The following is a 16,347-nucleotide window of genomic DNA, read 5'->3' as shown; positions in this document are numbered from 1 at the left end:
TGTTTAGATGGGAAATAAGAATTATCATCACTGTCACATGCACAACACACATGTACATATAGGACTGAACAGGCTGTAGGTTAGCTTGCTATGTTTTATAATATCGCCCATTGAACTGTAAAGGCTGCATTCATCTGTTTGTGTATTATTATTCTTGCACATAATAGGTCATATATGTTTGGATGCACATTTTGTTGCAAACATGCCCCATTCATTTTATATGCATAATAATCCAGTGTCCATGGAATATGCAAATGTTCAGATCAATCAATCTTACGATAGTAAAAAACACAGATTTGATACAGCACACCTCAAGACCTTCATATTGCTATGATGCGCCTCTATATGGAAGAATAATAACAAATATCAATTGCTCATTCAACAAAATATTGATCCCCAAAATTTTGATGTGTTTGTTTCAGTCATTTATCAAACAAAATGGCAAATATTTGCTGGCTCTGTCTTCTGCTGGACTTAAGTTCCAAAGAAAAAGCAATTTGATGATGTCACCTTGAGGCCTGGTAATGGTGGCATTTTCATTATTTTCTCATATTTTAAAAGCCAAATAATCAATAGCTGATTGATAGAGATCATTACATGTGGCCCCAGTTTTAAGTAAAAAGAAAATTTGATTGTTTTAGAAAAACAAAAGGTCAGCCATGGGTATTAAACATGAAGAAGACATATAAATAAACAACCAGAAAAATGGCTTCAAGTAGCTCTGTCAGACCTCTCAGCTGAGTGTAAACCAGTAGATGAGCAGGATTTTCTAGAGAAGGCACACAGAATGGAGCAGAACCCCAGGACCACAAACAGAGTCCTGCTCAGGCCTCTCTCCGAAGCCACTCCCCCAAAACACATGAACGCACGCTTCCTGACAACTGCTGGAGGACGAGTCCTTGAGAGACTCTTTCAGTCTTTCAGTCTGATTTGCTGTGACAGTTACTGTGCTCTGTGCTACTGGGTTTTATCTTTTCATCCTCGTCATAGCCTGTGCTGCCAAGAGCCGATCTGCGTCTCCGTGCCGACGTTGTGGACGTGCATTGATGCTTCCTCTGTGTTTCAGTTTCTCATGGATCTGAGCGCGCTGCAGCACATCATTCATGACACACATCCTTTTCCCCCAAATTCGGCTCTTACTCACCTTCGGGATTTTCCATTGTATTTGGTCCTAGATGACACTCGCGCACACACACACACACACACACTCAGATGCTGCTTTTAGATGTTCTGATGTGTAATTTCTCACATCTGGAAAACATCATTCTGAATTTGTTTGTCAACATTATTTCTGTTTAAAGGTCCAGTGTGTAGGACTTAGTGGCATCTAGCAGTGAGGCTGCAGACTGCAAACAACTGAATACCCCTCACCTCACCCTCCCCAGCGGTGGCTGTTAAAAAACTGAAAACGAGAAAAGCCCTCTCTGGAGTCAGTGTTTGCTTTGTCCAGTATGGGCGACTGTAGAAACATGGCGGACTCTGTTGAAGAGAACCCGCTCTCTATGTAGATATAAAGAGCTCATTCTATGGTAACAAAAAGCGACGATTCTTATTTTCAGGTGATTATACACTAATGAAAACATATTTCTGAATATTGTATTCCTCTCCAGCCCTGTGATAGGCTGGTGACTCGTCCAGTGTGTAACCCTGCTGTACCTCTCACCCAGTGCGTGCTGGGATACCTTCAGCCTACTATGACCCTGAACAGGATGAACCCTGCAGACAGATTGGATGGTGTACTTGTGTGTGGCTGCAGGGTCCTGCTCCTGTTCTTTCATTTGTAGTCTGGATATATTTTGGTATCCAGGAAACTGTGGGAGTCTGTTAGATTGTAAAGGGGCACGCAATATTATGACTGGCTACCTAATCAGTGGGTGAGGTTGCTTGTGTAAGGCTGAAGCGTCCTGATTGGCTTGAGAGCAGCGGCACTGGATAGTTAGTTTGCAGCGCTGGGACAAAAGTGTTAATTCTGGTTGAAGGCTCGTATGAGTGTATCAGACTATTACTGGGGTGTGATGTCAAAACCTACCAGGTGGAGATGAAGGCTAATTGAACAGAGCAGTTTTCCTCGCCACAATGCCTAATTCTCATCTCGACCCTCCCAAGCGTGAAGACTGCCAATCAGACAGACTTGATTCCAGCTAAACTTATTTGCATATTCATTTGTTCCTTTGCCAGAAGGTTTGTTAACATGCAAAGTCCGAGACCTGGAGTGACACCGTGTCTGCTGCTGTTTTGATAAGATTGATGAGGCACTTGACTCTCACCATTTACTTAACAGGGGCTGTGAAGGATTTAGCTTTTCCTCTCCCCTCCTTGGGTGATTTAGCACGTTAAAGAAACAAAATGCAATATCTGCCAATTAGACTGCTCCTGGTGGGGGTTTACAATTAAATCAGTTTGTGGGATTGGTTTAGGGGATGGGAGCAGGTGATTGTTGTTATTTTTTAGGTAAACCTGCATACACATTTAAAAAACGTCTAGATATTAAAGTTCAAACTGGGCTAAAGTAGGCAGCCCAGCTTTTTACTTTTTTTTGTTTTTTAGATGCCTAGTTTAATCAGTTTTCAAAGCATTTCAGTAACAGCTTCAATGTGAAGCAGATCCTTACTACATGTTGAAATATAGTACAACATCTCATAGAATGGGTCACAGTCTTTCTGCCCCTTCTGAAATACTAAAGATTCATCTGTTTGTCACCAGTTTCATGCTGACGCTTGCTGACTCTGTGTAGCAGGTGCTTCTCTCGCTTCCTCTTTTTATTGGGCAGTTTGAGATCGCAGCAAAAAAATCTTCAAGAATGATGAAATCCTCGTCCAGTGTTTGGTTTCATTGGGTGATGTGAAACACTGGGTGCTTAAACCACTGAACTGTGGCTACAGGTCCCAAATATTCACACGCTGGCATGTAAAGTTTGTTTTCCGAAATGATTCGGATACCTGACAAGCTGAGTCACTGCTACACCTGAGGTTTGACCTTTCTGTGCACTTTTTGACGTGCTGTGAAATATCTTAACATCAGCATAGCTATCACAAACTGCGTTTACGTATTAGCCCCTAACATCCAGTACCCGTCACGCTCGAAGCGTTATCAATAGTTTACCTTCATGAACATTTTGTTCAGTTGGATAGATTTGCTGCCGGCTGGTGTCTGACCAATAGATTCTGTATTTTTCTGACAGGGCAGTGAATGCAGCACAGCTCATGATAATGGCTGGCTCAGTTTTATGTCCTAGTAGAGGTCACGCCTGTTGTCTGCCTGAGTCTGAACCCTCCCTAATCAAGGACAAAACACACCATAATCACAAGAGGAGACAGAGGAAAGACATAAATGTGGGTAAAACAAGCCTCCTGAGCAGCAGACAGTGAAATAACGGAGACAAAGCAGAGTGTTCCACTGGCCTTAAGATTAGGAACGTGGGACAGTTTGCCTAGTGGCCTCCTTAACAATACTGCTTCTTCCTGCTGTGGTGACAGGAAACGTTCTCAGAGGAGCACCTCTGAACACCAGCGCAGGGTTATCTTCTACCAGCACTCCCCAAACCTTCGATAAGGCTCCGATAAGCTAGGTCGTGTAAGAAACTGGCCCATCTAATTAGAGGCGTGAGAATTCAGGCAAAGAGGGAGAGGAAGCTGCACATGCAAACCAAGAGGACAGACGATGCAGTTCATTGCCATGGTTGTGGCCAAAAATGGAACTTGCATTGACCCAAGTGTGCGCTGAAAACTGAAACGATTCAGCAGCGTGAAAGCACTTTATTAAAGGAATACTCCACAGACAGTGTCTTTTGAGTACTAACCCCTCTCCACCTGTAGTCTTTAAAGGTGACTTTAAAAAGTTTGTATGTTGCTCCTTTGTGTAGAATGGCTGCTGTTGTCAGCTTGGATTCACAGCAGTCACAGTGGAGACCCAGAGTCATGGCAAAAAGCATAAACATGGCCATAGCTGCTCACACCACCTCTGCAGCACAATGCACTTTACTGTTGGTCTGTATGTTTCAAACACTCATAGTTTCTCCACAACACAACTAAATGCACTAATTCTCTTTAGTGCTGTTGTGTCCTCGTAGCCCTGCAGCTCTGTCGGAAGTAGCATGTTCACTGCATTTCACTGTCTAAATGATTATTTACAACATAAGTGGCTCAGAAGTGGATCATGGTGCGGAAGTGGCTCGAGAGGCTTGTCTGGACGCTGCGATGCGGTCACTCTCGTAACAGGTTGCCGTGGCTTCAGGTGCTGGTGGGGAAAAGATGGGGCTAAAAAATAAAGAGCTGCTGGAGTTGTCCCACAACCACCATGACAGATCTGTAAAATTTCAGTTCACCACAGAGTCGTCAGCCTCCAGACAAGCAGAGTGCATTGACCGACGGCTCCTGACATAAATCTGAGGAGACACACTCACACTCAATCAGCCTCCACTGCCGTCAGATTGCTTAAGTGGCTTATTTAACAATTCAATTTCCATGTAGATAGAAAAAAAACAGTGGTCAAAACAGGCACATTTTTAAAGCAAAGGTAATAGTATCTGACCTGCTGTTTGTGCCCATTGAAGATCATGTGACCTTCACCAGTGGTATTAATTCTGAATAAACCTGCTTGTTGTTCATCCTGAGCACACACACGCATCGCTCACACTAATTTGTCCCTTTTTTGCTTCCCCCTCTGTATCTCTGTCCAGCTGATAAAAGCAGCAGTAGCAGTGTGGTGAAGCAGGGTCAGATGGAGCAGCGTGAGGGGCCCCGGGGCCGCTGGACGTCCTGCCACGTCGAGCTGACGCCCTGCGAGCTCCGGCTGTACACCCTGGACAGCAGCGCCAACCGCCAGCTGGGCACCGCCTACTCCCTGTCACACTGCCAGAGCGTCATCTCACCGGCTCCCTGCAGCCAGCCCGGCCAGATCGCTCAACCCGCCGATCAGCGCACGCTCCAGGCTTTGTTCTTCAACAGCACGCGGCTCCAGTTGAGGGCGGCGAGCCAATGGGAGGCCATGGAGTGGAGGCGGCTGATGTGGGAGAAGGTGCAGGCGGCCAGACCTCTGAGGCAGGAGAGCCGCCAGCATAAGAATGGAGTGGAAAACCAACAGGTCGCCAAGTTTCCTGCACCCATGTCACCCTCCTCGTCGCCCTCTCCATCGGGGATCGACACGCGGCCTGATGGTGAGAGCGACACCTCCACCTCAGCAGAGGTGTCACTCTCTCTCCAGCTGAATTCTGGTGTCCTGAGCAGGCCTACCACCCTTCCTCTGTTCACCCAGTGCTGCCAGGACGTCCTTAAAGCTGGACTGCTCCACCAGCTGATGGATCAGAACAACTGGCTCACCTTCACCTTCGTCCTGACCAGATCTGCTCTCCGGGCCTTCCCTACTGAGGGCAGAGGGTCTGTGTCCCTGCCTGTCCTCCAGTACTCCCTGTCCTCCTGCTTGGCCGTGCAGCACGACCAGGAGCCAGAGAACGGAGAGCCGTGGACAGATAGAGGGGACTGCTTCCAGGCAGTATTCCCCAAAGAGGTACTCAGGCTTCGGGCGGATGACCAGCTCAAGGCCCAGGAATGGGTGGAGGCTCTGCGGGAGGCGGTTGCAGCACAAAGGCCTGCCCAAGAAGAAGTGGAATCAGGAGAAGGCGCTCCAGACCTCCAGGGAGTGCTGCTGAGATCAAAACCATCCAGGGAGAGGAGACAGAGGGAGGCCCAGAGAGCCAAGCGGCAGTCAGTCACCACCAGTTTCCTCAGTATTCTCACCTGTCTGGCTGTGGAGAAGGGGCTCACTGCTCAGAGCTTCAGGTGTGCAGGTAAATGACCACACACACACACACACACACACACACACACACACACACACACACACACACACAAACCTAAAAAAAACTATGCTTTTCTATGTTTTCCTCTTTTCTTTCCACCTAATTAGTTTGTGTGTACATTGGTCACATGTTTCCAACACAAATTTACCCACAAAGGTTAGAGATTTCACCATGGCAGTCAGAATCTTACGACTCCTCACCTAACTGGCTCTGTTAAAGGCACAGAGATACATTTCACGCTGGGTTTGTTTGTTTGAGTCTGGGACAGAGCTCAGTGATACTGTCACCCTGAAGTGAAATAAGATTAGACCCTGTCTCAACAGGAAAAGAGGAAACAGGAATGGGAATATAATGCGTGGTCTGGCAGAGACGTGTAACTGAAGGAAGTGTGGCCAGCAGTACACGCCACAACAAAGTGCCCCCCTTTCACTGCTTTGTGGTGTGGAGTCAAGTCAGGCTTAAATGTTTTTTTTTTTCTGCACAGACATAATGGAGGCATTTCATGCCTCAACTTTCCTTGTTAACAATGAGTGACAGACAGTAGCGTCTCACATCGTTTCCTGTCAGTCTCTAATGGACACTGTCCACTAAAACCAAACAATGAAGGGCGGAATTATTGGACCAAATCTAAGAAAGTCAAATTATATGAAAGTCTTCTGAAGCTGTGTTCAAATCCACTCTGCTGTTTATAATGTACTATAATAAAGCATGCACTCTATACTAATCCTCATATTATACCTTTTGCAGAAAATTAAGGTACTTGATGATGAGACAGAACATGTGCTTAAGAACGGATCAAACTTCGTCATCTCACCACTGCACACAATTAGCTTTTACATTTTTTCCAGCCAAGTTCTATATGAATAAATGTTAAATTACTCAGTGACATTGTTGTGTTTCTTCTGCCACCATTGGCTTTTATAGTAGTTTCCTCTGCTTCGCATTACAAACCCCCGGCTCCCTGTGTTTAAATACTCAAATCCTGTCAAAAGCTTGAATAATATTTTGTGTCTGATGTGATTTTTTCACTAAAATGTTGAATTACTTTAAAAAAATACTTATCTAATCATTCTCCTTCATTGAAAAAGCCAGAATCTATTAATTCTATGAATATGCAAATATTTGTCATGGCAACGGTTTAACTGCTGGATACAAGATGTCGTCTTTCCTACTGTAAAATTCACTGTCAGTGTAGTTAAACTGGAGGTTTCGAGCTTCCACATCACACTTGTGTAAGCGGCGTAATGAACCACGATCGACTTCCAGACTAGTTGTGATGTCACCCTGCTCGTACGGACACACATTTACAGAAAGTTCAGCAGGCAAACGTGAAAAAGCCTCCCCTTGTCATGGAGCAAGAAGGAAAACGAGTTTTTAATTGGAGCGGGACTTTGAGTCCTTATTTGATATGAAGCCAAAAATGGTTTCATTGCTTTTATTGCAGTATTTTCATCCTGTTGAGCAGATGCATGAAGCATGCTGTCTCTTTGAATACATCCGCCGTTTCCTGTCAGTCAGTGGTTTTGGGTGTTTTTCAGTATTTAGTCTGTACCCTTTTTCATATCCTGAGCCATTACAGCCTCTCTCCCTCCTTTATTGTTCCTCCTGTTAGTCTCCATGCCAGGCCCTTGGACAGACCCATAAATGGCAGGCGGTGCTTTTACTCTCCCTGGGTGTGAAACGTGGGCTTCCTCTCTCTCTCGTAGGAGGGCTTTGAATAATCGCTGCTCACCTCCCTTTTTATTTGTAACAACTGGCTTATTAATGCAGGGCTGTTTGAAAGGCCAGCTGAAACAGGAACAAGGACAGAGGCCGTCTGGGGGCAACTGATGATAATTGGTAGGCTTAAAGCACCGGAGGAGAGGAAAAATGGATGAATGAATGAATGAATGAGAGCGAATGAAAGCGGCCTGGGGATGGTACAGTGGTTAGGCTTGATCGCAGTTGTTTGATTGAAGGGTTTCTGGGTAGAGCTGGATGGGAGGGACAGCTGGATACGTCCATTTTCTATACAGAGCACACCTCTGCTCACTATTTCCCTTCTTTTCCTTCCTTTCTTTCTTTTTCCTTTCACCAGTTCATTCAGACTCACAGCCTCTCCCTCTTTTTGTCTCCTTTTCTCCCTCTCTCCCCCTTCATTTCTCTGAATGTATCTGTTCTTAGTCTCCTGCAGTGTTACTCAGCAGCTCCTGAAACAAAGTCTTTTACACCGTTTAAATTTAATCCTTAAAATTGTGCACAAGTTCTGAATTAATGATCTTAGATTTAACTTTAGACAACATATTTCTCAAATGTGAAGCCCTGCTTTCTGTGCTTGATATTATTGGAAATTTCTTTGGGTTTTGGCTCTTTTTTCTCTATTTTCTGCCATTTCATAGACTGAAAGTTTTATGGAAAATACTCAACATATTCACTGGAGAGTAATCATTGGTTGCAGTCCTGCAGATTAGTCAGTGTTGCTCGACTGTTGTTAGATGCACTTTGTTATGCGATGTATGTACTGTACGGTGGTTATTACAGTGACTGTTAGTCTGGTTTGAGCCTCAGTGCCACGGACAGAATAGGGAAGTCACAGTATCCAGAGACGGACTAAAGTGTGAGCCGCCTCCTTTCTCTGCGTTTTTCAGCTGAATCCAACTGAAGAAGAATTTAATTTGTCTTATATCCCAAAGCTGAGTGCTGAAACCATTATTTGATTAATCCATGAGTTGAATGTTGGTTTTGGTCTTCCCATGGGATTTGTTGAGAGAAATAGAAATAAAGTAATGCCACCCTCATTCTTGTACTTTGCACAGTATTCGGGTTCGTACTAAATGGATTTGGACTTGATCCTTTGTCTGTAGTAGTCTATTATTCATGAACATTTACGGGTAAATCGTAAACACTCATATTGGCCCTCAAAACCCCATAAACCTAATTCATGGAATTCATCTTTTGTGGTTTACCTGAATGCATGTGGGATTGTTCATACTATACGAAGCCTCTAATCTAAACAAGACCTCTTGATGTTCAGTATGCTGCTTTAGTTTCAACTGATTTCTCTTTGAACTTGTTTCAAGTCTGCCCTTTGCATATGCATGCTACGTCCATCCATACATATCGAGTGATTGGTTATTTAACATCAAAATGTAAAATGTATTCAACTAATTACACATGGGAACTGCTACGTTTTCGATTCCTTTTGAAGGAAACGGTTAGTGTTCGTTTGAAGACCGTGACTCCCCGTCACCCCTCATCACACACACACACACACACACACACACACACACACACACACACACACACACACACACGTACGTTCTTTGCAGAGTGTATCCTCGGGTTTGGTGACCCCCGTTGTTGCGCAGGAGCACATTCTCAGGCCCCCGACAGACCATGTGAATCTGTTGGACAGGGGGGCTTCGGGTGAAGTAGGAATCGGTAGATATAAGGGAATCGAGGAAGTAGGTGGGCTCACATCAAAAGATAGACAGTGTCTCTCTCTAACTCTCTCTCTCACACACTGTCTTAATCATAGTACTCTCCATTTGTCCACATTTTCATTCGAGTGTTTGGTCAGCGTGAATGAGACACATCAAAGCTCAGGCGTCTTTTCAGTTTTAATTCACACACATGTACATAACACACACACACACACACACCCACCAGCGTCCTCTCCTCTCGGAGGTGTGTTGGTTTAAAACCAGCGGCGGGCAGATGAAAGCAGGAGCCCCATTTTGCCCTGATGTCATCTCTCTCTCTCCTGCTGCGTGTCTGTGTCTCTCTACCTCTCTCTCTCCAGCGTACGCTCTCCCTGGGCAGGTCAAAGTGACCCTCTCTCACTACAGAGAGCCGCAGTACAATCGGTAGACCTTTGAGCCACGTTTGAATTCCCATTCATCTTTCCCTCTGTCCCCCTTTCTCTTCGTCCGAGAGAGACCCATAAAAGATCAGAGACGAGTAGAGAAAGCAGTTGTTACTGTGTGCTGATAATGGAGGAAGCAGTTTGCAGCAGAAAGTATTCAGAGTTACTTCTTAAATTAATAACGTGGCATGAAGGTTGGAGTCATTGCTGAAAATGGAAAAAAGTAGCATCAGCTCTGAAAATGTGGAAAATAATATCAGTAACATTGGTTAAATGTGGTCGAGGTAGTGCTTTTACTTACTTACTACTACTAATAACATTGATTTTGATAATAATCATAATAACAACATTGTGGTCACTATTTGCATGTCAACTATGTTGCATACAGAGTACATGTGATTCGTTATCATCAATTTCCATATGTGAGGCTTCATATGTACATCATATGTCAGGCTATGGTCTGTAGAACCTGTAGTGTAGCTCTGAGTACAAATCAGGTGGGGTGGCCAACACTAATTATAACAATAATTACTCTGGGCTCTTATTTGTATTTTTTAACGGCGTATTCTGTAGGGATTCAGACAACAGATTATTTTCACAGTGAAATGATGTCATTTATTTTCTCTCTTTGATCGATAAATCAGAAAATAAGAACAAATGGCCATCAGGAGTTTCCGAAATCTAGTGTTGTCATCCAGTATCTTCTTTTGTCTGATTAGCAGCCGTAAAACCAAAAATGGATTCAATTTAGATTCATGAAAGAAAGAGAAACGCTCACGTTGGAGAAGTCAAAAACATGCGCAACATGTGTACTACTTAAAACCATAAATGAATGTGAAAATTGTTGTTGAAAAAGTAATCTCTCAATTATTTCCACTGATGTTTTTAACTGTACTCAAGATTTAATAAGCGTAATGTTTAGCATAGTCACTCATATATATTCAGCCAGCAGTAGGATTCTCCAAAAGGGGGAGGAATTTGTTCAGGGTCAGTCCAGTTCTACACCTATGAACCTGCACCACCTGCAGGAAAGCAAAGAAACTGCAGCAGTTGTTTAGATGTGCAGGTGTAGACATGTAGATGTCGCCCCCTACAGGCAAAGAGAGTGTTACTGCATTTTAACAGGTGCGCCATCTGCAGGCAGTGAGCGTTACAACTGTTGCAGTTTTTTCTCCCTATTGATTCTAAAACACCAAATGCTAGTTGTTGCAAATTAAGATTTATTTCCTTTTCTAAATATCAGTGACACAAGTTTAGTGTTTTTCATGAACAAGTGAACGAGTGATTGTATGGACAGTGTGGTCAGGACCCTCTTTTTCCTTCTCCACAGTAATCAGGAGGATAGAAAACACACAGCTTCACTCTGTGAACTCATATAGATGCTATATAAAATAAAAAAGACTTGCTGTCTGCAGGTGGTGAAGTGTTACAACTGCAGAGTCCATAACTTTTCTTGGCTGTAGGTGGTGCAGGTCGGGTGGAGCTGAAGGTCTGAAACTGCTGAAGCTGCAGTTGTACAGCTGGCTGATTTTGGCTGGGCCTGTTTTCAGATGCTTCACATCAGTGAAAATGTGCGTCTTTGTTGAATGCATTGACCACAACAGGGTGATGTAGAAAATCTGCAATCATCCCTGCTTCAATCTGATGAAAAGAGCAGCTGACAAACTTGTCCCATCTGGGTCGTGAGCCTTTTCAGAGGTATTCTTCCCTGTCGATACTGAAGACCTGATAAAGCTTGTAAATACTTGCTAGATTACTTTTATATACTTCATCTTACATACTTATACACACTTACTGATACTTTATTTACTGTCTCACTTTGACATTTGATCTTACTTATATATACACAAATCCTCTGCAACATTTTTAGAGGGAAAAAGGGAGCATGGTGCAAAGGTTTGCATCCCAAGAGATTTAAGCTCTCAGATAACCTTTACCAAAGTCTCTGACCTTAATTAGTTTGTTATGGCTTGATCACAGTCTTTGTTCGGAAAGGCCAGGTGATGCAAATTTCAAAGCTTTATAAATACAATGCACCTCAAACCTTCTCCCAACAATCAGCAGTCATTGGTTCCTCTAAGCAGCTGCCTCACACTCTGAAAATTAAATCAGCTGGTGCCCACAAAGCAGGAGAAGGATATAAAAAGATAACAAAGTGTTTTCAGGTAGACATTTCCTTAGTTTGTAATTTGATTGAGAGATGGCCGTTAACAGGAACAGTGGAGGTAAAGCTGAGGTCTAGAAGACTCTCGCTCGTTAGATTGCTAGACAGGCAAATAGAAGCCCCTGATCGACTGCAAAAGACCGGTGCTCTGTTCTACAGTGCAGCACACCTGCACAAGTATGACCTTCATGAAAGAGTCCACAGAGGAAAACCTTTCCTGCGTCCTCACCACATAATTCTGCGTCAGAAGTTTACAAAGAAGCATCTAAAAAAGCCTGATGCTCTTTGGAAACAAGTCACGTGGAGGGATGAAGTCAAAATAGAACTTTCTGGCCACCGTGAGCATAGGTAGGTAGGTAGGTAGGAAGGTTGGTCTTTGGAGAATTTCATAAAAAGAACACTTTGCCAACTGTCAAGCACGGGGGTGGATCGATCATGCTCTGGGCCTGTGTTGCAGCCAGTGGCACGAACACCATTTCACTGGTGGAGGGAAGAATGAATGCAAATAAATCAAACAAATTCTGCAAGCAAGCATCACACCGTCTGTCAAAAAGCTGAGGATGAAAAGAGGATGGCTTCTACAACGAGATAATGATCCTAAACACACCTCAAAATCCACAATGGACTACCTCAAGAGGCACAAGCTGAAGGTTTTGCAGTGGCCCTCACAGTCCCCCGACCTAAACGTCATCTGTGGATAGACCTCAGAAGAGCCGTGCACGAATGACGACCCAAGAATTCCACAGAGCTGGAAGCTTTTTGGAGGAAGAATGCAGCAAAATCCCCCAAACAGGAACTGAAAGACTCTTAGCTGGCTACAAAAAACCCTTACAAGTTGTGATAGTTGCCAAAGGAGGTGTTAGTCCTGATCATGCAGGGTGCCCAAACCGCTGCTTCAGGCTCTTTTCCTTTGTGGTAATTTTGAAACTGTAAAAGATGAAAATACAAAAGTAATCTTGCTTAGAATACTGAAGAAGTGTCTCAACTTCATTCCTTGTGGAAATCAGGTCATCTTCTTCTGGCTTAGCTATTCACAGTAACAGAATTATTGACTCGAGGTGTTATAGACTTTATTTACTACCTATATACTTACAGTCAGAGGCCACTTTATTAGGTACATCTGCACAATATAATGCAATCCAGTTCAACAGCCCTGCTGTTACATCTGTCTTTAAGAGGCTCATAACTATGATCTCAGTAATCAACATGTAATTGCATTAATTTATAATTTAATTAACACCTGTGTGACCTTGTTCAAAAACACTGATCAAAAAAGGCATTATAAAGGTTGACTTTATGGCAGACCTGTTGTATTGGATTGAAATAGACTGTACAGGTGTACTAAGTGTATACTTACTTCTAAACTTATATATGCTTGCTTACATTTAATTCATTTATTATGTCAGGTTATGTTAGGTATCTGTAGAGACAAAACAAATGTGTGCTGTAGCTGTTTTTTGTTCATGCAACATTGCGATCTGTCCTTGGTGATTCAGTCTACTTAAATGTTCTCTCTGCTAATTGGTGAGAATTCCTGCAGGGTGCTCTCTGAGGTTGTTTTGCTGCTTCTTGAGGTTTTGGTCAGGATCAGGTCACCATCAGATTCATGCGCCTGTTGTCATTTTATCCTTTGTCTTCTTCCGCAGTCTCACATGCATTATCTGTTGAGGCTTTACTGCCTTATAGACTGCCTCTGTGGTAGAAGTACATTTGCCTCTCTCTCTCTCTCTCTCTGTGTGTGTGTGTGTGTGTGTGTGTGTGTGTGCACTCACATGTGGGTGTGTCCACTTCTTGTCCTCATGATATAGAATTTGAGGTTAAGGTTAAAGGTTGTTATTTAGTTAGTGAATGTTTTCCTGCTACATACGTTCATACATGTATGTGTCTTTGTTCCTCTGGTCCCAACAGCGGCAGACCAGAATCGAGGCCACAGTTGGCCAGAGAGCCGGCCTGGTGGTCAGCTCTTTCCTCGAAGTGACACAGTGTTTCTCTGACTGTTGACCATCCCCTCTGCCTGCTGGCTCCCAACCAGTGGACTGTGGTTTTTTTTTTGAAAGAGCATCCACCCCAACAACAGCATGAGCTCACTGCTGTAATTAGCCTAAATCTGAGTTACACATATGCATTCGATCATGGGTTCTTCAAAAAGATAAGACGTTGTTGTTGTCTTTTTTTTTTCCATTTTATCCACAAGCAATGATTTCATGCAAAGGAAAAACAAATTTCCATTGTTTAAACTTTGGAAAGTGGTAAATGGAATGCTGATAATTTATAGCTTACTGACATTTTCAGCAAACTGCTCCTCAATAAAGTGTTGCAGGGATACAGTGAAAACGGCAGAAATGATTGCAATCAGAACGCGATCGGAACAGCCAGATCACATCTGGAGGTCACTCGCACTGGTGATAAGACGTCTGAGTTTGTTCTCATTCTCAAGAAAAATATTTGTGGCCTCCTAACTCGAGCTGCCCCTGAAAAAGCAAAAATGCAAATGAGCCCATGCAGCGGCGTAGCTTCACGGGGACCATGTGTGAGACGGGCCGCCGAGCAGAGCTCAACGCTAACCGGGAACCAGACGTCAGCTTTTGGTTGCCTGAACTGAAAATAGGGTTAGCATTTTTTAAATGTCGAGTAACTACGAGCCCGTAAACTCGAGCTCAATAATGAAAAAGATGGATCGCAGTAGCTGAACAGAATTCTTTGTAGTTTGTGTTTAATCTGACGCTTTGCAGAATTTGAATCTTCAGTGTTATCGGTTAACGTGTCCACCCTCAATACTTGGTATACAAAATGTGAGTAGCGTTTGAATGGATCTGTTTTTCAGAGGTCTGTGAAGTTCATCATTCAGTCTGTGTGTGGCTGGCTGGTGCTCCAGCAGGAGTTTTTTTCTTCCTTTTGGTCAGATAAAACAGGAATCCAGCTCTCGGTGCTGATTAGACCTTTGTCTCTCTTTTTCAGGCGTCAGATTCTTGAGTTGATAGAAAAGTAGCTGGACTGACTTCTCCTGCCTGCCTCCATCTGTCCTTGTTTGATCTTACTCTTCTCTTTCATGCAATTCCTTCTTTCCTCTCATCTCTCGATAGCCTTTTACTCATCTTTTTCTATTTCCCCTTTTTCTGTCCGTGTTGTTCCTTGTGTTGAAGCACAAACAGGCTGACACACGTCTCTCTTCCTCCGTCCTTCTGCGTTTCTTTTTTCTGTAGCTTTCCATGCTGCTGTTTTCCAAAACCCAGATAACAATCTTTGGTTTCTTTTCTTCTCGAGCTCTCTTCATTTGCTGAAGAGCGAATGTTTTCCTCCAGGCCCCGTGTCCTCTGAGATTGTGTGGATAAGGGACACCTGTCGCAGCGCTGTGGTGTTTGTGTGTGATCATAGACCAGGTCCGGGTGTTTGGGTGAAGAATGAACTTTAAAGAGTCTAGAGGACAAAGCAGACAGTGGGGCAGCTATCAGGCTGAATAGAGCCGAGGATCTGTTGGTCTTGTAGGACTACAAAACGCTTTCTTACTGAAGTCCACTGTGTTGTGACTACCAGAAGAACCGAGACTCTGCTGACTGAGGCAGGTAGCTTTTGGCCAACACGGATGTTAATATTAGGAGATGAACTATACATGAAGATGAAAAGGAATTTCAACAGTAAATGAAATATTGCTCACAGTTTTGGACATACTGAAAGATCTACATGTGGTTTCAGGGGCTTAAGGGTGGGAGTGGACACAATAAGATTAGATGGGCTTCCTCCTGGTGTTGCTATTTCCTGTATCTCCAGCAAATAGCACATCACGGTGAGACTGTGCATTATTTATGCATCAATTCCTCAAGAACACCACATTTAGTTTTGTGGATGGAGACCTGAGATATAAAGATAGATCATTGAACCAGAACTTGAACCACAAAAATGCAGCATGCAAAGACTTTAAGACTTAAATACAGTTTAGTCACCAAAACTAAAATTGGTGACTAAGTAAGAAACGTGCGTACAACTGTTCCTGAAGGCCACACTCGAAGGTGGGCTGGAAAGCAGCGCTAAAGAGGGAGCGGGAGTGCCCGGCTTGTTGGAAGGGCTGCTGGAGATAACTTCTGTGTTTGCTGCTGGTCAGGATGCTTTTTCTGTGTGAGCGTGTGGTACAAGAGCATCTGTAAAGATGAGCAGTAAGAGGACACTGTTTGAAGCAATCTTTGGGATTTATTCCAAAGCAGTAAAGTCAGCACACTGAAAGCTCTCAGCACAAAGAATCTGTTAACACCACCAGCTGAATGAGGTTTTTAGCACGCTGCTGTTCATGACGAAACACATTTTGACATTTCAGTGTCACTCAGTTGTTTGTGGTGATGTTTGTTCACTCCAGCACCCGTTTCTTTCTTTCTTCTTCTTCTTCTTCTTTTTGTATCATGTGCATGTTTTCCTCCCAACAGTAAACTTAAAATAAGTTGGAAATGATGCCCTTAATCAGAATAACCACCTTTGTTTAAAGATCTTGTCACGATTGGTTAATCATAATTGGTTTTTATATTCAGTTTTCAGTTCTATTCAATTTTATTT

General features: G+C 43.5%; 1 protein-coding gene across 2 annotated transcripts in view; it reads left to right on the top strand.

The window, feature by feature from the left end:
- Nucleotides 1-16,347, top strand: part of plekhm3 (pleckstrin homology domain containing, family M, member 3) — a 44,831-nt gene that overhangs the window by 6,516 nt on the left and 21,968 nt on the right. For both annotated transcript variants that reach the window (XM_041950035.1, XM_041950036.1), the window contains exon 3: nucleotides 4,679-5,785. In XM_041950035.1, coding sequence (XP_041805969.1) covers nucleotides 4,679-5,785 — 1,107 coding nt within the window. The remainder of the gene's footprint in view (nucleotides 1-4,678; nucleotides 5,786-16,347) is intronic.

This window comes from Chelmon rostratus, chromosome 13 (genome assembly GCF_017976325.1).
Source record: "Chelmon rostratus isolate fCheRos1 chromosome 13, fCheRos1.pri, whole genome shotgun sequence".
NCBI lineage: Eukaryota > Metazoa > Chordata > Actinopteri > Chaetodontiformes > Chaetodontidae > Chelmon > Chelmon rostratus.
The sequence above is the reverse complement of the archived record's forward strand: the minus strand, read 5'-3'. Positions and strand labels throughout refer to the sequence as shown.